At 46.0% G+C, this 22,293-nt stretch overlaps 1 protein-coding gene across 1 annotated transcript in view; it reads right to left on the bottom strand.

Annotated features, from left to right (window-relative positions):
- Positions 1-22,293, bottom strand: part of LOC119165189 (large neutral amino acids transporter small subunit 2) — a 113,727-nt gene that overhangs the window by 13,089 nt on the left and 78,345 nt on the right. Inside the window, exons 3-4 of the mRNA XM_075870985.1 lie at positions 9,194-9,319; positions 2,320-2,413 (exon numbers count right to left, since the gene is read on the bottom strand). Coding sequence (XP_075727100.1) covers positions 2,320-2,413; positions 9,194-9,319 — 220 coding nt within the window. The remainder of the gene's footprint in view (positions 1-2,319; positions 2,414-9,193; positions 9,320-22,293) is intronic.

Below are 22,293 nucleotides of genomic sequence, written 5' to 3' on the forward strand. Positions count from 1 at the left end.
GTAATCTCACGCGCATTGGAAGCCGCTGTCCCAAGGGATCCCCGCTGACCTCCTCTAAGCAGCGTAACCGACCTCTCGGCCGGTCCCCTCTTTTGGGAGTAATAAAGTTTTCACCATCTGCGAAACGGGCTCTTTGACCAATAGACCGATCGCTGCAGGCCCCATACGTGCACGACGTATGCACATATATATTCTCAACCGCGCAGTCTGAAGGGTGCTGTGGTGGTAAAGTCCCGCAGTACAAGAGCTCCGACTGACCGACCGATGACGCGCACACGGGAAGCCTGTTTAATATGAGTACCCAATCATCTTCGCTGTAGGCTCAGGTCGCGCACAACGTGTGCACATATACCCGACCAGGCAGTCTAGAGGGTCTTTGGTGGTCAAGTCCCATGGTATAAGAACTCCAATCGACCGACAGATGGCGTGCACACGGGAAGCCTGCTTCATACAAATACCCAACCTTCTTCACTGCAGGCCCAGCGCGTCCACAACGTGTGCACATATGCACAACCACGCAGTCTGGAGGGTGCTGTTGTCGTCGAGTCCCACGGTATAAGTCGGAAACTAGCAAGGCTGGCATTATTCCATAGGTTTCATTACTCATTATCACCAAACTCCTACGTCACGCCAAAATCGCATGTATACACTCGCACCAAAAACGAACATCAAGTTTCATACCCCCGCCCACGAACTAACACTTTCGCGCAATCCTTTTTTGTTCGGTCAGCCAAAGACTGGAACAATCTTCCCGCTCACGTGGTACAGACCTTAACCAGTTTAAATCGCTGCTTACCGCGCCCGGAATTGTGTAATATCCTCATGTCGTTTTATGGTTCCCGGTTTTTTTTTACTTTCATTGTTGTCAGTGCAGGTGAAGTAATGGAGCGTAGCCTTCTGACATCATATTGTTTTTTGTTTTTACCAAATTTATAGCTACCTAGCTCATTGCCGTTGTTTGCATTCTGACTTGTATGTTTGCACCATTCTACTGCTGTAAAGCGCGGTTATCCAAGCTGTTTAAACTCTGATTGGTCCCAATGTAAAACATGTAGCGTGTCCGGCCATGTAGTTTCTTTTATGCTTCTTCACTCATTTATTGTTGTAACGGTCTTGTATATAGTTATGTTGGTAGCACACCTCCCCCTCACCCCTACCCTCGTTTTTTGTTCTAGTCTGTCACTTGTACCACCCCTCATGTAACGCCTCCTTCTAGGAGGCCCTTGAGGTATGAAAATAAATAGATAAATAAGTACTCCAATCAACCGACAGACGGCGTGCACACGGGAAGCTTGCTTCATACGGGCACCCAAACTTCTTCGCTGCAGGCCCAGAACGTGCACAACATGTGCACTTATCCACAACCACGCAGTCTGGAGTGTGTGGTAGTGGTGTGCTTTTTGTAGTGGGTGACTGGCTTTAAACTACGAAGCCATGACGATCCCACGTTCTCATGCCCCATGGCAATGTATACGCTTGTACCACGCATTCTTACTGCGATATTCCATGTTAGATTTTGACGCATCTATACAGGGCGCGTGTGTTTGTAAAACATGCAAGTTACTTTCATTGCATTTCCAAGCAGAGATAGTTATTATCGCTGTGTTCGCAAGCAGACTCTGCTTTTGAATCCCCCATGGCTGTATGGTAGAACATCCGCTTGGTGCGCAAGCGACCCAGGTTTGATCCCCACTAAGAGCCAGAAGTTTTAAGATAACATTTATTTCATTTGAAATTTTCTCGACTTTCCGGGTTTTTTTGGTCTTGCAAAAGGCTGCTTTTTCGCTCACAACCAACGATTTCTGTGAACCGAGCTCGTTTACGGTATCACGTAAATGAGCACTGTGTATATAATGTGTATATTGATTGATTTGTGGGGTTTAACGTCCCAAAACTACCATATGATTATGAGAGACGCCGTAGTGGAGGGCTCCGGAAATTTCGACCGCCTGGGGTTCTTTAACGTGCACCCAAATCTGAGCACACGGGCCTACGACATTTCCGCCTCCATCGGAAATGTAGCCGCCACAGCCGGGATTCGAACCCGCGACCTGTGGGTCAGCAGCCGAGTACCTTAGCAACTAGATATAATGCGTATATGATACACAACAAAGTGGTCACGTCTTTACACAACGGTAGAGGAATGTGCAGGGAAGATTCACGAGTTTTTCCTGTCTTCTCCAACAAAGCTGCCAATGACTGGCACCGACGATTCAGAAGTATGCTTACGGCGTCACAGCGTTTTAAAGGAAGCTTCAGTTCGAGACATGTGCGCCCCTGGCGAGCGTCAGTCGAAATAAGTGGGAGCGGACCACTCACCAGCCGTTATAAGCGAACAACCCCGAGTAGAAGGAGAGCGCAATTTTGGTGACGTCAGTCTCGGTGTTCTCGAAATTGAAGTGCTCGGTGTGTCCTGGAAAAAAGACACAGGAAAAAAAACTGTTATTGCACGACCTGCATTCGACGCGTCTGCGCTTACACGTGCAATTAGTGAATGAAACGACCAATGGAGATTAAATAAATGAGTAAATAAATAAATACTAAATTATACTGCATTAGATTGCACCTTGATGCCGAGACAAAAAACACTCAAGAAAAATACTCGTACAAAAGCCATTCAGAACATCCAAGAAAATTAAGCACGGAATGAATTTCGCGCCCCTGCTCGCCGTTGTACGCGTTGCTTCTTGTGTTACATTATTTTTGTTGTAGTTGATAGCTATGTGCAATCAACTAGACCTAACCTAAACTCTTCCGAGTAGTACAGAATCCCACCAACGCGCGACGTAATGACCTCGGCCCACGATCTGTCCTCAGTACCCACACATATTGAATGAAGTCGCTGACGTGGGGTATGTTAATTATACAGCGCTTCCATCCCACAGACGAGAGGAGATAATAGCGCGTTAAGAAATCGTGGCGCGGAGCTTATGCAAAGAACCTGAGCGAAGGTGAGTCGTCCACCCACACCCAAGAGCACAAACACAAGCAAAAGAGCACACACACACACACACACACACACACACACACACACACACACACACACACACACACACACACACACACACACACACATCTTAGCAGGCTAACGTACTGTTCTACAAGCGCTTCAAAACAGGCATCGCGTTGTCATAAGGTGACGTACTAACAGGTCACGTTAAACGGATATGCAAGCCACATATAAATAAACGTGGTACGTTAGCCTTCCCGCACATGTCTTCTGAACTAAGAATGAAGAATATCCTTTTGCTGTCGTTTTAAACACAAAAGCGTTAAAGATTTTATTTCGCAGAATTGCCGGTGTCGGTGTCTTCAGTTGCGAGCAAAAAAAAAAAAACAGCGTCGACCGTGAGCGACTGTTTGAGGTAGATGCAATAAGGATAGCAGCTAGGTTGGGGAGAGAAGGATGTTCGTGCTTTGGCTTTCCTTGCGACACACTTCAGCTCAACACCGTGAATCGAGAATCGAAGGTAGGTTATAGAGATACGGAACGCGATAGAGTGTGTACGTGTGTGTCAACGTTTTTTTACTCCTTTCTTCTTGCACGTGCGTGGTCCGTAGCAATGGACATTCACAGCGTGAGTTGTCTCCCGCATACCTCTAGCTCCTCTGGTCCGCGAGAGCCTCGAGACCTCCACTTTTATCACGTGACTGTCATGCCAGAAATCGCGTGCGCCTCGGAACCTCCACTTTTATCACGTGACTGTCATGCCAGAAATCGCGCGCGCCTCGGAACCTCCACTTTTATCACGTGACTGTCATGCCAGAAATCGCGCGCGCCTCAGAACCTCCACTTTTATCACGTGACTGTCATGTCAGAAGTCGTGCGTGCCTCGAGACCTCTTCTTTTATCACGTGACTTTCATGCCAGAAGTCGCGTGCGCCTCGGAACCTCCACTTTTATTACGCGACCGTCATGCCAGAATTACGTAGGGAAGTGTAGACAGCGTGCCACTTCTTGCCGCGAAGAGGCGCACGTTTTATTTGTTGCTTGCCGCCAGGGGCATAAGCGAGATTCCTTGATTCCAGGAAGAGAAGGACCTCCTCGAAATGGCCATTTTTTTTTTTTGCTCTGTATGCCACGGCGCAAAACATTTCGGGGGGAGGAGATGGCTCGAGCCCCGTGTGCCGTCCCCTGGCTACGCCACTGGTCGTATCTGTATGTCGATGAGCTTGGTTTAAGCGCGTTCAGCCACAACAATTTTCGCTGGGTGATTTGGATCAGTATGCTGGGAAGGGGGAACCAGCGATCTATCAAGAAGCGGTGGCAATAAAGTGTCGCAACCAGTGAGGCCGAGCTCTGGCCTTAGAACTAGAAAGATCGCGATGCTTGCATCAAGTCGAGTAAGGCTTGAAACGGCGAAGTTGGACGATTCTGAAGGCAAATCAGGTTGCTTCTAAGCTGCTGCTATGGGTTTTAGCTAAATAACACTACGAATTGTTTCTGGGTTTACTCCCAGCACCGGAGGTTTGACTTATTCCTTTCATTTGATTTGTACCCACAGATATCCAACGAAACAGAGAAGAGCGGAAGAAAGCAAGCCGGCGACTGCTACCTGGAGGGGCACGACGCCTGCTTACTCTTCCCGGAAGAGGGAAGAGAGCACTTAAGAAGACAAGATGAGACGACGGCTAGACCATGTACAGTCACATACACGACACGGATGTGCGAACTCCCGAAACAGAAACCATAGCGCTGAAAACGAGCGTTCACACATGCGATGGATGTGAACGCGCACGTCGTCGTTGGTTAAATCAACTCGGAGTGTTCTCGTACAGCTGCCATAGCCCTCACCATTCCTACATTCTTTCATTGTATGCGCCTCTGAAGCACTCCGTGCAGGTGCTTGAGAGAAGCTGAAACGTGCGGCCACTGTGTTCGTAACTGCAGTATTTACATCTTATTATAGCTTCTCTCAATTACTGGTTACGTCTGTGTAGAAGCATTAATTGGTGTTTGGCACCCATCTGTTGCCGTCTTCATTTTTAGTGGACCACCGGTGAGTGTAGCGGGGCTTGCTCAATTTAAGTGGCACATAACCGTTATTGACGATAGCTGTTTGTGCACGCTTGTACACACTAAAGTTTGTATAGCCTGCCTAAGCAGTGGCGCTGTTAAATGTTTATTAAAGAGAGCTTATACCTCGCACACATGAACCAGCAGCGCATGAATAACTTGGCTATTTTAACCGTGGCAAAGCGGTACTAACTCATAGCAATATATTAGAAACACACAAATATATTAAGGCAACTTACATCAGCTGTGTACCAATGAAAATTATTTATCTTTCAGAACATAAAAAAACGGGGATCAAAACGGAAAATATCGCCCCATTTCTTGAAGTCTATAGGGCTTGGCTAATTTCAAACTAGTTTCTATTGCTTATTTCGAAAGAGTTCTTTACTGACTTGAATTAAGGGATTACGCCATAAAACGCCCATATCACAATGAGGCACACAATGGTGGAGGGCTCGGGAAGTTTCGTCCACCTGGTGTTTTTTTTTATCGTGTACCTAAGTTGAAGCACCCGGGCCTCTAGCAATTTGCAGCGAGATTCGATCCAGCGACCTTCGCGAAGTTGTAAGTTCCCACCAGTGACTATGGGGACATGCGAGACAAGAAATCATTCTGTCTTCGTTATCTAATCGCTCAAGCCTTCTTAGGCTCGTGCTGTCCACTATCCTTGCTGAACATCACGAAAACCGCATAAACTGATGTTCCGGAATCCAGAGCGCCCTGAAACACGGGTGGCGCAACTTTTCGTCTTTTGTTTTCGTTTCACCGATGCCAAAGCTTTTCCCAGATCATAAACGAACATTCAGCTGTCGGAAGTAGAAAGAACAATCATACAAACGAAAAGACATAGGGCCACGAACCGGAAACGGCCACGTAACGACCGAACTGTGTGCAGGTGAAAGCGTTATGGCAGGAAGGGCCTGTCGGGCCGCTGACCCCTTCAGCCGCTACGAGGCGCGAGTGTGTTTGCATGCGACGATTGTGCAGCTTCAGTGAGCGCGAGCGCGCATGCGCGACATCGTTAAGCGGCGGTGCCACACTTGCGTCGGCGCAGTTGAAAGAGACGCGGAAGACAATAGAGCGTGCGCAGGCAGAAACAAACGGACAGTCAGGCTTAGCATAAGTGTAGCACAACTGGGTCCCGTAGAAACACACGCGCAAAAATGTAGGCCCTACCACATTACACATACACACCCCGCTAGGCCCTACGGAAACGGACGCACTACATCCCAAGGAAACACACAAAACAAAAATGCATTCATACACGACATTAGGCGACAGAAAAGTGCACACACGGAACTTGGTTTAATGCAACCGAAATACACGCACGACTTAGCCCAACAGAAACGCAGTCACATACGCAGGCAGACCTTAGGCAAACTCAGGCGTGAACACTTACAAGTGACAGAAACACACAACTGGGGCCAACAAGAACACATCCATTCGCGCAACCAGGCCTGCCAAAAACAGACAAGCCACCTGGCTCAATGCAATAGCAACGCGAATAGACTCAGGTAGACATAACAAAAACGCGGACATAAAAGCAACCTGGGTCAACAGAAACACAAACGCACACAACCAGGAACAACGGAAAACACTCACATAAAGAAGTAAGCAGAACAGAAACTTGCCAACTAGGCCAAGAACAGCACGCACACACACACACACACACACACACACACACACACACACACACACACACACACACACACACACACACACACACACACACACACACACACACACACACACACACACACACACACACACACACACACACAACTTCCTCCAACAAAAAAATAACCCGCACAAGGAAGCACCTAAACACAAGAGAACTTCCATTCAAAACAGGATGCGCATTGAAGCATGCAGAGCAGCGAGTGCTGCCGTCTCACAGAGAGGGAGGTCATAGTAGTAGTGGCGATGAAAATTGCGAGGCGAATGGGAACGCTGCCCTAGCTAATACAAAAAAGTGTAAGCGTGTGGGAGTTCGCAATTGTATGCAGCGACTCGCAAGCACTCGAGGACAGCACGCACGTGAGAGGATACGCGACAACGGCTAACGAGCAGCACGAAAGCGGTGCCGCTTATTCAGGAGCGACGGGCTAAGAAGAGTCCGACAACGTCGAGAGAGCCGCGCCTCAACGACACAACACCTCGGCCCCTGTCAGTCACACAGAGAAGCATGCAAAGTGGCACCGGTTCTGGCGGAGAACGTGGAACAAGCACGGAAGTCCAACCGTATGCTTCATCTATTTGTGTAAGAAGGGAGATACGAATTTGGATTCCTCAAATGGCAGGCACATTATGCAAAGTGGCAAATCGAAAGCAGTTTTTGGATATACGGGATAGAAATTCGTGCCGAATTACGGAGAAAGAGGCGCAATGATGTTAACTACAGGTCTTCCAAAAAGCGGCTAATGGGACAGAAATAACCCCCAGAACATTCTTATGCAGAGTTCAACTTTTTGTCAAGCTGTTCAAACACTTACTCGCACACAAAAGCTTCAGTAGTCAATATTGCATGGTCATTGCTGAAGAATGAAATTGGAGTTTTAATTATACGGCAAGCAAATTTCTCGAAAGACCAGGAGATATTATTCGGGTCACAGCCATACGTGTCAGCAAGCGTAAAGAGACTGCACTAGATAGATTCGATAACACTCGTGCACTGCTGTTACTAGTAGTCATAGCAACTTGATGGCACCTCACACCACAACCAGCAACAACAAATAGCACGAGAACCAGTACGCTCACTAACTGCACTATGGACACAAGGATAAAAACATAAGTAAACTTGCGCGGGCCCCTGTATTTTAATAGAGCATGAGTCCGTTTCGCAAGGTTGTCTGTCAGTCACTCTCCGGTGATCCCGAGAGGTGCGTCGATTGACGTCACCCTTATAGAAAGACTGTTTCAGCTGTCGCCCCTGCTTCAGCACAGACAAGCGCCTTCCCCCTTTATTTTCCTGTGCTGTCCTCTATACCGCGTTTTCTAGGGAAGCGGATCTTCGTGGGAAGAGTGTGGACAACTTAGCTCACCACACAACAAAAGCCTCTGAAATCGAAAGGCATGCAGAGGTTTTGAGACAACAATTCACGACTTTCTCACCAGAGGAAGGGCACATGCACCATGACATCGTGTCAAAGTCGGATCGCCCGTGTTTGAGAGAGACCTGAGTGATATTTTTAAAACTTTAAAACTTCTCCGTGTCGGGTTCGCCATCTTGTCAACTCCGATTGGCTCGCGGGGCTCTTACAGACTCTTCGATTGGCTAAAATGCCCCACTACGAAAATACACAAGATGGCGGAATTTGAGTATCCGGAATAACACTCCGTGTGAGCCTTTTGCTTGTGTATTGTTTTATTTGCGCTGTTCCCACTTGATTCTAATGGGTAGCCTATTTTAAACCTGTTTTCACCTCAGTGTGCCTATAACGAGCTCATAGTGCGACGTAGGTAACGGCGCCGCATGGCGGCGATTCGATGAGCACCTGCAAGCGACGATCACCCGCATTCGAGACACTGGCACAAATCACGTACTCCAGCTGCTGCAGCTTTGACGGCGCGCCCGCCGACTGTCTGATTTACGACCATCTCTTTATCGTACGCACTTGTCAGTGCCGCTTGTCCCGTAACGAAAACCAGATACATTTATGACGTCCTCACTATTCGCCCACAAGCATGCCAGAGTGTACAGAGGAACAATAAATAGCAAGCGTAAGTTACAAAAAACATTCATTCGTGTAACGCATTAATTTAGCGAAGAACGAGGGCTTAAGGAGCAGTCTTTTTAGTGCACTTAATCGACATCAATTTAAACTCGAAGATTAGAAAAACTACACTAGTGAAGTAACATGGGGCATTCTAACTATAATAAAGAAATATATTCAATACAAGCTGTACACTAGAACAACAGTGATTTTTAAGTCCCCATGGAAGCCGTTGGGAATATAAAACAAGGCATTAAAGATTCTGCAACACCCGATGTAAGCACTGCGTACAGCTAGGTACTGCTGCATCTGTGTTGCTCAAGTTAGCTATAGGAAGCAATGTATTGTCTGATGTTACTGGGCGATTCCCCAGCTTTATTTTTGAAGCTCGTATTATATATGGATGTACTTTACTGTCTTCGTCCCTGTGATCAAACCGAATGAGCTTCGACATTCTACTCACCGTAGCAGAGCTGCACGATTCCGGTGATGATGATGGTGGCCAGGGCAATCAACTTGCCGTAGGTGAAGAAATCTTGGACGCGCGTTGACCACTTGACGTCCCAGCAGTTCACGAAGGTCAGTAGTGCTGCATTAGAAAAGAAGTGCGACCACGTTCAAGCTGGAGCTCTCGACTGATGAACTGTCAAATATCGTGCACCATCTTGGGGAGATAAATACTAGAATTTCACAAATGTTTGTATCCTTCATGGCGCTTTGCACCTTTTTAATGACTTGATTACCAAGCAAAATCGCTAGACGCGAAGGCTCAAAACACGTTACGTGTGTGATGCGCGAATCGTATGATCTCAGGGATCGGTCGAATATAAAGTGGCGCAGTCGACAGGACGGGTGCAACCAGTCCAGAGGGCTGACCCTCGAGATAGTGGAATATTGAACTACAGTTTGCTGCTGGGAGACGGAGTCACATGGTGCATGAAAACTCGAACTTTAAGCTATACAAATATTTTGTTAAGCCGTTAAAATTGCAAGCGGTATAAAGATGAAGAGTACAGTGGTCCAGAATAGAGCCCAAGCTTTTCGCTACTTTCAGCACGCCCAGGAGTCCTCCTTCAGTCGCTCGATTTTGGAACCATCATCGGCATATTATACTGTAGCATTAACCTTTTGTATTTTAAACAATCAACTGAAACTGAAAAAAAGAAACCTCGCACAGTAGTCGCGAAAAAACGTCCCATTAAAACGTTTGCTAGTTAATTTTTATACCTAGAACTATCATGGCTCCCATTAGCTAAAAACGACAAAAGTACAACAGATGTCAGGTTCGTACGCGGTGTCAGTGCCTGTCTGGCAAAGATCGCACCAACTGTCCCGTTAATTGTGTATATGGTGGTCTTTGAGCCCACCGAGACTTGATTATTAGAAACGGAGTGCTTCATTGTTACACAGCCTTAAAAGCCTGCAAAAACACTTTAATGTCGTCTTTGCTATGCGCTATTGGCAACAAATATATACACAAACACACGTACATGAACGTAGGTGAGCCGCAATCATCATCATCAGCCTGACTACGTCCACAGCAGGACAAAGGCCTCTCCCATGTTCCGCCAGTCAACTCTGTTGTGAGCTTGCTACTGCCAATTTATACCCGCAAACTTCTTAATCACATCAGCCCACCTAACCTTCTGTCTCTCCCTAACCCGCTTACCTTCTCTGGGAATCCAGTTAGTTACCCTTAATGACCAGTGGTTATCCTGTCTATGCGCTACAGGATCACATCCTCTAGCGCATAGACAGATGCGCGATCACATCGAAGTATATCACAGGTGGCTCTGACCCCCTTTAATGACAGCTGAGCAGTGTGGACAGCTTGGCGTTTTCTTGCTTTGTGCGACTCCAAGGAACTCCGTTTGGGCTCATTGGTGTTTGGCCCCTTGCGTCACTTGACTCGGTCACCTTTTTAAGGTACAAGAAGTTACATTTGCCTAGCGTGTGTGTGTTGAGCCGCATTTGTGTTTGCGTGTTTATTACACGTACAGGTATGTTTTTTGGTGTACTTTTGTGGGAGGTGGGTGGCCGTGTTAAGCTTATTTCTTTATGGACTGAAGGCCGAAATAATGAGCCACGGTCCACTGCGGTTATTATATATATAACTGGTACTGGTGAATTTCAGAAACCCAGTGAGATTTCAGAAACCCGAACCTTTGCATCACATGCACGCACTAAAACAGCCTCGGGTCTATACAAAGCTTCCCGCCATGGTGGTTTAGTCGCTATAATGCTCGACTGCACACGCGAAAGCCTCAGGAATTAATGACGGCGGCAGTTACATTTAGATACAGGTGAACTACTCAAACCACGAGTACTTAGATTTAGGTACACATTAGAGAACCCCAGGTGGTCAAAATTTTTGGTGCCCTTTTCTACCATGTCTCTCATAAGCATATTATGGTTTAGGGAGATAAAATTGTCAGAATTGTTGTATTAATCTAAAAGAAGGTTATTGTTTGAGTGCACCTCACTGAAATGCGTGCCCCAGATGGGACGTTTGATTAGCACATTTAACACACGCACAGGCAAAATTACATCGCCTTTCAGCTAGAGTATAGAAAAATCAAATCAAATGAAAATCTTCAAAATCTTTATTTGTCGCAAAAAATATACACGCATTGGGGTAGTATATACAGAAGGAGGTCCCATAGCACAAGGCTGAAAGGGGACCTCCTGTTAGAAAATGAACCTTTTGATTTCTTCCTTTTCAACACCATTAGTCCCGTCAGCTTTTTTGTCGGGGTCATCTTTATTTGCAACCCCCCCCCCCCCCCCCGGCGAAGCAGCTTTTCTCAAATAACTTCTGGCAGAGATCCACTACGCCAAACGTGGGAAGTAGACGAAGCGTCACGTGGGAAGAGAGTACACGACGTCTGCCAGGCGGCATTGACGGGACGCGCCTGCTCGTCTGGTTCGCTCATCTCCGGCTTCCTCTTACTACTCTCTGCACGCCATCACCCACCCTCCGCTCCCCTTTAAAAGTCTCCCGGCGGTCTCCGTCAGCGGTACGCTTAATTCTGTCTTCTAATCTCAGCTGATCTGCGCGCGGGCTAGAAGCGTATTTACTTTTGTTTCGCTCACCCTCAAATCCACGTCACGAGAATCTTCGAGGGGAGAGACCGAGCAAGAACGAGAAAGGTCGACCTGCCGGTGGGCTGCGCCGTCGTCTGCTACATAGTCTAGCACACGACGGCCAAGACGGCGAGGCAACCCCTCACTTTTTTTCCCCTTCTTTTTGGCACGAAGACAGCAACAGCGAGCCAACAGTGACCGAAGGGTTTGAAGCAGACGCCACGAAACCGGCTTTGCATCGTCGCATTTGACAGCAGCTTGTTGTTGAGACCCCCGTCTCGTGCATAACGAAGTGTGCCACTTGCTTATTTTCTTGTGCTAGTGTTTATTTTCCCGTCATTTCAACTTATAAGCAGACGATTCTAACACCGCGATGGCATAGTCCGTTCAGAGACGAGACTTTGGTCGGACTTGCGGCTCTGAAAAATACAAACTTCGTACCACCGTCCACGGATGAATGGCGTTTCCTGGTGCTAGTTTCGAAAGATGGAGTCCCGATCTTTGGGGGTGGGGGCGGTTTGTACGCGGCTCCGGTCAAGCGTGGTTCGTCAGTGGTCAGTAACATCCGACGTCCAGAACAACGTGACTGGCCTCACGCTTTGAGTGTGATTGAACGTCAGAGACTTGACTGAAGAGACACGAGTGGGCACGGAAGTGGATGTGGCGCCTGAGAGTGGATGTGCATGCAAATCGCACGAACCGAAACCAGTCCCGAATGGCTCGTACTGGCACAACAAGCAAAACAAATAAAGGAAGCAGATGGCATCATCCGTATTTGAGAGAGGAGTGACGCTTCGGTGCGGCTGGCAGGTCCTGTAGCATCCCTTTGAATGAGCACTTCCAAGTATATATGTATATATATATATATATATATATATATATATATATATATATATATATATATATATATATATATATATATATATATATATATATATATATATATATATATATATATATATATATATATATATATATATATAGGAAGGAAGTGTATACCTAAGAGCTCGTTTTTTTCTTATTAATTACGATGTTAATGAGATCAAACAGACAATAATGCAAGGAAAGTATAGGGGAAGTTATTAGACCTAATTGTAATATTGTAATGTAAATGTGAAGAAAGAAAAAGTGGATGAAAAGACAACTTGCCGCGGGCAGGAACCGAACATGCGACCTTCGAATAACACGTTCGATGCTCCGCCGACTGAGCTACCACGATGGCTATTCCTCCATCTACCCAATTGATTACATATGCGAATACACGTGGGAGGGTATGACGCGCCGTGGTGGTCTAGTAGCTAAGGTACTCGGCTGCCGACCCGAAGGTCGCGGGATCGAATCCCGGCTGCGGCGGCTGCATTTCCGATGGAGACGGAAATGTTGTAGGCCCGTGTCCTCAGATTCGGGTGCACGTTAAAGCACCCCAAGTGGTCGAAACTTCAAAAGCCCTCTACCACGGAGTCTCTCATAATCATATGGTGGTTTTGGGACGTTGAACCCCACATATCAATCAATCAATCAATCAATTATCAGGGGAGCGTAATCTAGCAGTGGAAGTCAACCGGCCAGAGGCGGAAATGTAGGCCCGTGTGCTCAGATTTGGGTGCACGTTAAAGAACCCCAGGTGGTCTAAATTTCCGGAGCCCTCCACTACGGCGTCTCTCATAATCATATGGTGGTTTTGGGACGTTAAATCCCACATATCAATCAATCGAAGTCCACCGGCCATGACTCGCTATTTCGTTGGGCAATAGATGATGCCGAAAGCGCGTTTGCATATACTTTGGCTGTCGTTTGATGGGGCTGTAGTGAGCCCCCACAGAGAGCTGGCCACGCGCTCACGTGTTCCCTTTCATAAAGGACGACACTGTACGATGATAACTGCTAAACGAGCGTAGGCCGTCGATTAGCTTATCTGCGGCAACGAGCGTAGGCATTTATAGATGCGGCATCGAACATTCGAGCTTCATCACTGGTGGTCGCCTTCGTTCGAGAATAAACTCAGCTGCTTGCGTTTGCACGCTCAAGCACAACATATGATGCTCCAGTAGTTTCGAATGCTCTTTAAAATTAACGCCAGGCATTTTGGCGCGGACTGCGCAGTGTGAACATGTGCAACAGGTTGGCAGCATTAACACAAAAAAAGAGCATGGGTGGCGACATGCTATATAAAGTTTGGGTAAACAAGAGATTAAGAGAAGGTGACTTCATCTGGGGCTGATAAAGATTACAGACCGACAATGAAGACGATGGCAATGATTATGTTTACAAGATATGATGCTTAGAAAAAGATTATGTCTTGTATATTGTGTACTCTGATGCACAAAATCGCGTTATGGACTCTATGCAGACCGATGACGCCAACATGTCCGACAGGAAATATCTTCTTATTGACCTTTCATAGAGCTCCTACTCCAAGAAGCCCCGTGTCACGTGATCGGGTAACGCTATACGTCTCAGAGGGCGTTTCGTCCGGTGGCGGGCACGGCCGCTAGGAGGCGCTAGCTGTCACCGGAAATGAAGCTCAAGTATACTGCGCCACGTCAGTCGTATACGATGGCTGTAGACAGCGTGCTCCTCGCATTGCAGCACATCGGTAACCGAGTCAGTCTGCGGCGTAAGAAAGTAGGCCGAAGGCTCAATGTCAAAAAACATACCTGTACGGCATATGTAAGAGAAATAAGTTCTGAAGCCTGTTCTGACGGATTTTCGACGCATACAACCGAGTGCTTATGCGTCCGCAATATGCTGCAACGAAGATCAAGGTTTACACGACAGAGTTACTGCGCAGCTTTGCTACATGGTCAGGCGGCCACGAAGTGCGCCAGGTTGGCTTCTCAGGAGAAATCCTTGTCAAATGTATGTCAGCCTCAGTAGCTGATACGTAAAACACCACGAAACTGTATATTAGCGAGTTTTCACGCCACATAGCTTGTATAGCTAAAACAGCTTGCACATTCGTAGGCGATACGACAAGTCATGAATTACGCAATCAAAACTGTAAATGAAGTGTACATCAGTCAGTGCCACTAGTAGCCATGACAGCGAGTGTGGCACACTCTTTATGAGCCTGTATGGCGTCACGTAGCACGTGAGCTTAATACGAGTTGTAGGCTGAACACATTAGGTTGTTTACGACGGACTATTGGCCAGCTGCCAGCTCGTAATAAGTTCAAGTGCTACGTGACGTCATACAGACTCATAAAGAGGGTGCCACACTCGCCACCATGGCTACTAGTGGCGCTGACTTGGTATTATTATCTTTGATATATATATATATATATATATATATATATATATATATATATATATATATATATATATATATATATATATATATATATATATATTCAGATTTACTGCCAGCCTTTGAAAAAGGCCTTTGGCAGGAGCGGGCAGAACAAATAAAAGAATGCGAGAACATATACGCAAATACGTCCACAAAACAACCGCAACAATGAGAGGGAACAAAATAAAAATAAAAATATACAATTACGCAATCAACAAAGTGACAGCAGGTACTATTAACAACTTGTTTGGTACCAAGCCAGACCTATACTGATAGAAACTATTAATAATATACAAGACATGACTGGAGAGGGCAGGAGAAATCTGGACCGAGGTGCACCGCTAAACAAAACAGAGCAACAATGTGACACACTCAACATCAACAACAACAAAAAAGATATATATATATATATATATATATATATATATATATATATATATATATATATATATATATATATATATATATATATATGTGTGTGTGTGTGTCTTGTGTGTGTGTGTGCGTGTGTGTTGACAGAAAATGACAGCGATTAAACGAAAATATATAGACCACAAGACGGTAGGCACTTAAACAAACTTGAAAGTGCAGCGAAAGAACGCTTATGAGCGTACAGATGTTCCTGCTGCCTTTTTACTACTTTTATTTCTAAATATTTCTCCTGTTTCACAGAGTTGGAGCCCGTGCTCCACGTCGCATGCCTTCAGCAGCAGCAGCTGCTGCTGCTGCTTGGCCCCAAGCGCGTACACACGTACTACTTGCACTGAGAGCTGCACTGAGAGCTGCATAGAGCGAAGGGCGTTTCGATTCGGGGCTCGTCATACGGATAGGCATACGTGCACGAGCTGGAAACAAAAAAAAAGTGCTGCTTTCGCGTGGTTCGTCAATCTACGCACTCGAAGCTAGGCGGTAACTCGCGTATTCCAATCCAATCGTTCCATATCTCCTCAACATGACCCGTTTAAGCAAGAATAGTAATATACTGTCTATGAGCATGTCGGATTACCATACCATAACTTCAAGGGACTGAATATTACATTCCAAAAAACGAGATGAAGCAGTATGCTGTTTCGTGTGAGTTTCAGTCAGTACATTTAATTAGCATGTAATTAAATATTTGATTAATCTGTACTCTGAACTCTGTCACGTTTTCATTTTCACATTAAAAAGAAAGATATCCCACGGTTCAAATGCGTGTGCAATTGCTTTTTGGTCACATTCATTTCGAGATAAGAAAAGCAGCACCCTTGATGTTAGTTCTGGAGCATGGCACGTCGAAGGACCTGTCCATCATCACAGTGCCTTGACCAAAGTGATGGGCTGCAGTAATACACATCGCAGCACCGAACTTAAGTCACGCATATTAACTATTCGTAAATTTCAGTTGGTGCAATCAGCAATGTATATTGTTCTTTTTTTTCCCCACAAGTTGACACAACTGGCATAAAACAGTTGTGTGTACCAACGTAGCCACCACCACTGAACTGGATAATTCCAAATAAAAGGATCTACATATTCATCATTTATATGCCATACATTTTAATTTGGATCCTACGAGAACATATGGAATTACGAGAGCAGCACTTTGAACGTTTTAGTTGGAAGCTCCAACTCCCAGCGCGAGGCGACAGGTCTGATGGTTTCATATCCTCCAATGGCTGTTTTAAGTGCTGACGTGGTAACATGAATGGTTTGGGTCTAGGCCTACTCAGCCACCAAAAGTGAAGCTTGTAACGACAGAAACTTAAGAGCCACCGGACTTCACGAACGGTTATGAAAGGACAGCGTGAGACCGTGCTGTGTAGCCTCTATCTGACTATTTATCCATTTCTTTCTTACTCTTCTTCTTTTCTATTTATCTCTTTCCTTTTTACTATTCCCTCTTTTTCCCACTCCATGTGTAGGGTAGCCAACCGAGCCAAGCTTGGTTAATCTCCTTACCTTTCCTTTCTATTACTCCCTCTCTCTCTCAGCGATAGCTGAAGAAATGAATGTGAGGATAGATATAGAGTGGCGCTCGCGCTGTTTTGTTATCTCGTTTTATGTCCATGTATGTTCATACATACACACATGGACATATTCCGACAGAAGGCCCTCACTTGTTTCATTATCCCAACAGAGTCACGATAATCAAACCACAGAGTAGATAGAAACTTGAAGTGATGATAAAACGGTTTAACGGAGAGTGCGACCTGAGCCAAAGTTTCTACAAGCGTGGTTGCCTGTACGTGGACCAGTGGTACAATGCAGCCCTTAACTAAGTCCCTCGCAAAGTTCATACAAGTGGACTTGCAGTCCACACTTGTAGAAGCTTTTTTTATCGTCATTGACGAAGTCCTTCCCGAAGACTCTACAAGTGAACTTGTAGTTCGCATGTAGAAGTTCACTCGCAGTCCGTGAAGAAGTCCCACACAAAGTTTACCCAAATACACTTTCAGTCTACTTGTACAAGTTCAGTCCTTGACGAAGACCATCACGAAGATTTTACAGATTAACTTGCAGTTCACTTGGAGTATTTCATAATCATGTGGTGGTTTCGGGACGTTAAACCCCGTGTAATAGTATACTATTATTTCAATCCACTTGTAGAAGTTCACTTGTCTTCAATTGACGAAGACCCTCACAAAGTTCATACAAGTGGACGTGTAGTCCATTTGTAGAAATTCACTTGTAGTCTTTGACGAAGTTTCTCACGAAGTGTCTACAGGTGTTCTTGTCTTCGTCAGGGCAGCTGCTGCCTCGAAGATGACGGTCTTGTCAATATTAGGGTTCTGGCGACATTCCCTGATTCGACAGCTTTTACGACACATCTTCCACGATGTCCATTTCGCAAGAACAAATAATAGACAATTATTCTAGCTGTATGTGTAAACCCAATCTTAGCTGGCAGGTTGGGCTCAGCCATGCATGAAGCTTTCTATACTAGGCTTCCCGACTGTCGGCGGTTGATTTTGCAACAACGTCGCGACGCGTTGTGCTTTGCTGATCTCAGTCTGCATTCGGCCAACCGCTCTCTCCTTCTCTTTCCCTCTTTCTCCACAGCTGCAACGTTTGCTCCCCAGTGTCGCGACAGCTGCGATTCGCAATCTGTCTCCGCCTACAGTTATGTAGACTGCTGCCCGCACAATCTGAATATCACTACGATTGAGTGGAAGCTGTACAAGAGGGACGTTTTTTGCTTATAATTTCCCGTTGCTCAAATGAAACAGAGTTCCGCTTAATGTCACAAGATACATGAGACAACGTTCTCTAAATGTTTCCACATCAGTTGCCATTTCGCACGAGCTCACTGACATAGATCGAACGCGCAGTCGGCGCAAATAGCTTTCAAACCAGCAGATCTGAGGAAAACGTGCGTTTTACATCACCACACGACTGCATTCGGTCGAACAGCCCATATGATCAACGCGCTTTCTCAGCACGCTGGAAATCTAAATTCAAGAATGGATGTCACAGTGGTGGGATATTCTGCTGTTGCTTGTGTCTCGTGGTCATAAAATTTTCGATGCCGGCTGTAAGTACGGCGTTAATGTCGTTATCGCTTCGAGATACTTGCGCTTTCCCTGGGCCATATTTCTGCCATTTTGATGTTTTAAGATTATAAAATAATTTCTCTTGAACAAACACACTACTGTATACGCATAACTAATATATGGCCTTACCGAGGCGACGAAAAGAACAAACATCCGGGTATTGAAGGGGGTTTACACGATTGCGTAACTATAAAAATATATCGAGCGTTCTCATTGACCATTGGTATCAGTTTTCACGTCATGCTGCAAAGCTTACTGGCCTGGAAGAGGGCATCGTTACAATATAGCACCCAAGGATTGCTTACTAGTCAAAATATATTCGGGTAAGAATTAGGAAGCAATATTCTGTCTAAACTCAGTCCAACTCAATTTAGTTTTATTTGCCAGAAAAAAATAATCTGGAGAGACACCCTAACAAAAAGCTGTCACAGCAGCCAGACGAAGGCCAAGGGTGCTTGTACAAGACAATATTATATACACGAGGCATGCCACGAAGTGATTTTGACATGGCATTCACATCGATATTTAAACATATATAAATTGAACGACCTTTCCGATAAAGCGTAACGATAGTTTTACAAGATTAACATGCCTTGGACAGGCTCTAGCCGACGTTCAGATAGGTTCATTCTTGTCATCCTCGACGGGATAGTGAACAATAAGTCATGGCGTCAATGTAAGTTGAGGTTATCCACAAAAGAAGAGACTGTGTAGCACTACGTGACGTCAGATGCCTAACACTGTATGGTAACACACGGTTCACATCGCCTGTAAAAATGTGATCGCCCGTAAGCTAATGAAGCTTACAGGTGATCGCCTGAATCACATGTGAGGCTTGTTAGAGTTACATATTTCGGCAGCAGTATTATGCGCGAATAGCCCCGGCGTCGTTCGTCACCGCAGCAAATCAATAAACACGGTCCTCGATGATGTATTGATTGCACGGACGTTTGTACAATGCGCAGTTTTCCAATGACTAATGCTCTTTCGATTGGGGGCCTGTTGGCTGTTAGCCGTTTCTGGTACGGCACCTGGTCTTTTCCTTAGAGTCACTGATCATTTCACGTTGTTGCAATGTCACTTGGTTATGAACAAATAAATCCATATTCTGGCGCCGGCACCGCAATGTGAGTCGGTAGCTTATTCTTACACCGTGATCATTTATAGCCATGGTGCCAGTTGCGAAGGCGCGCCCTCACTCCACGCCCGCGACCAATCAGAACGGTTTCGCTTCCGAAAGGGTGGGAAAGGGCTCATGATCGAAAGAAATAAAGAAGGAAAGAATAAAAGAAAAGTAGTAAATCAGGCGCCCATATATATGCAACGTTTCCATTGCCCCCATCTTCCCGATTCGAGATATATCATTTGCTAATGATTGGAACAGATTTGTAAAAGAACCATTTCTTCGATATTACCCGCCACGGTGGTCTAGTGGCTAAGGCAGTCGGCTGCGGACCAGCAAGTTTTAGGATCGAATCCCGGCCGCGGTGGCCCCATTTTCGATGGGGCGAAAATCCTTGAGGCCCGTATGGTTCGATTTAGACGCACGTTAAAGAACTACAGCTGGTCGAAACTTTCAAAGACCTCTATTATGGCATCTCTCATAATCATATGGTGTTTTTTAGGACGTTAAACCCCCAAAACTGTCAAAATACATTTCTTCGATCTGCCTCTGCGGTTCACCGCAGAGTGTACGTCATCTGGCGAACGTCCGCGAGCACACGAGACGAGGCGTTATCAATTCGCTTAGCGAGCCACCCGCTTGCAGGGGCAGCACTCAAAGCACTACGCAGAGTGTTGTGTGTATACTATACCGTGGGTCCAGAGTCTACAGCGAATGGCGGTAGCTCTCTCTGATAAACGCAATCTCGGACGTTTCACGCGAGTCTTGAAAAAGAGAGAGAGAGAGAGATACCTCACATTGCACCCGCTGAAAGCAGGCCTGGCAGATATCGCGCCACGCGTAGGCGGGCCACATGGCTCCCTCCTTTTATCGGCAAGATGGCGGGCCAGGACGTTTCAGACGCCTCTGACTTCGCGCACAAGAAACACGCAGACCAGGAGCCTCACACACACGGCCCACGGTTCTAGCGACCCCGCATGCCTGCATTCGACGCATGTCTGTTTTTATTTCCTTAATAAGTATTTTTTTCCATCACCCGTCTTTGTGGCATAGTGGTTTGGGCCTGTACATCCGCACAGCCACACCACGCCTGCAGAGACACTTGCCGCACGCTAACCCCTGCCGCACACAAACCCCTGCCGCAAGCTCTCCGCTGGCATGCGGCAGGTGTCCCGGCAAGTGCGGCAGCTGTCCCAGCAAGTGTGGTGTGGTTGTGCGGATAGCGCGTGTACAGACCCTCAAGGTTCTACACTCCTGACCCACAGGTCAAGGGATCGAATCCCGGCCGTTGCAGCAGCATTCTTAATGAAGACGAAAATACTAGGCAACCATGTACTTATGTCTATAGGTGCTCTTTAACGTATCCCAGGTGGTCGAAATTTTCAGGGCCACCCTCTACGGTGCCCCGCACCATCATATTTTGATTTTGGGACGTTGAACTCACACAGTCATTTAGGTATTTCCATCAGACTTCACATCGCAAGTGGTCGAAATTTTCGGAGCCCTCCTCTACGGTGCCCCTCACCAGCATATCTTGACCTTGGGACGTTGAACTCACACAGTTATTTAGGTATTTCCATCAGACTTCACGTCGCGCAATGGACAGCTGTTCGCACCACACACAAAAAAAGAAAACTTGGGCAAGGCCGACGTACGGGTATTTCATCGGATGTTTTTGGCTCCAGCAATGCTTCCAGAATAACAATACAAAAAAAACGACGGATGAACGTACATAGTTTTAGTCGCTTGACCAGATATTGCATGATGTAACGTGATTATTAGTCACGCGAGTAGTTACGTAATGTTGAATAACTCTATTACTTCACTGGTTACGTGATTTTATGAAATCTTACACACGCGACTAGTTGTTATTTAATCACATGATTTTAGTGCCGGGAATAGTTGCTATGTGACATTACGTGATTTTAAGTCACGTGACGGACTTATCCAACGTAGTTTTTGTTTTTAAATCTATGAAACATCCCATCTGATAGTCTAACTGTTTGTTCTATAGAGTTCTCATTTATTAGCTATATTTTCTTGTAAACTAAAGCTGCAGTGCTTGTTTTCTTTTAGCTTCAGAGGTATCTAATTAGAAGACCTGCAAACCGGTTCTTGGGCGATTTCCCCTTATGAATAAGTGCCATCAGCAAGGTGATATCATCATCATCATCATCAAGATGGCTATTCCTGTTGTTCACACAGAGCAACTATAAATGCTTCAAGAGTTCCGATATAACGAACGAGATCGGAAAGAATAATAATTGTAGAGATTTAACGTTCTAAAACCACGATACAATAATGAAAGACGCCGTAGTGGAGGGCTCCGCAAAATTTCGACCACCAAGGGTTCCTTAACGTGAACTTTAAATACACGGACCTCAAGCGTTTTCACATCCATAAAAAATACGACCGTCGTGGCCGGGATTCGATCCCGCGATCTGCGGGTCAGCGTGCTTTAGCCACTATAAACTACGGGCCGGGTAGATCACAATAGGGATATAATATGCGAAAAGACCCAAGAGACACTGGTA

The sequence above is a fragment of the Rhipicephalus microplus genome, chromosome 8, assembly GCF_043290135.1.
Source record: "Rhipicephalus microplus isolate Deutch F79 chromosome 8, USDA_Rmic, whole genome shotgun sequence".
NCBI classification, from domain to species: domain Eukaryota; kingdom Metazoa; phylum Arthropoda; class Arachnida; order Ixodida; family Ixodidae; genus Rhipicephalus; species Rhipicephalus microplus.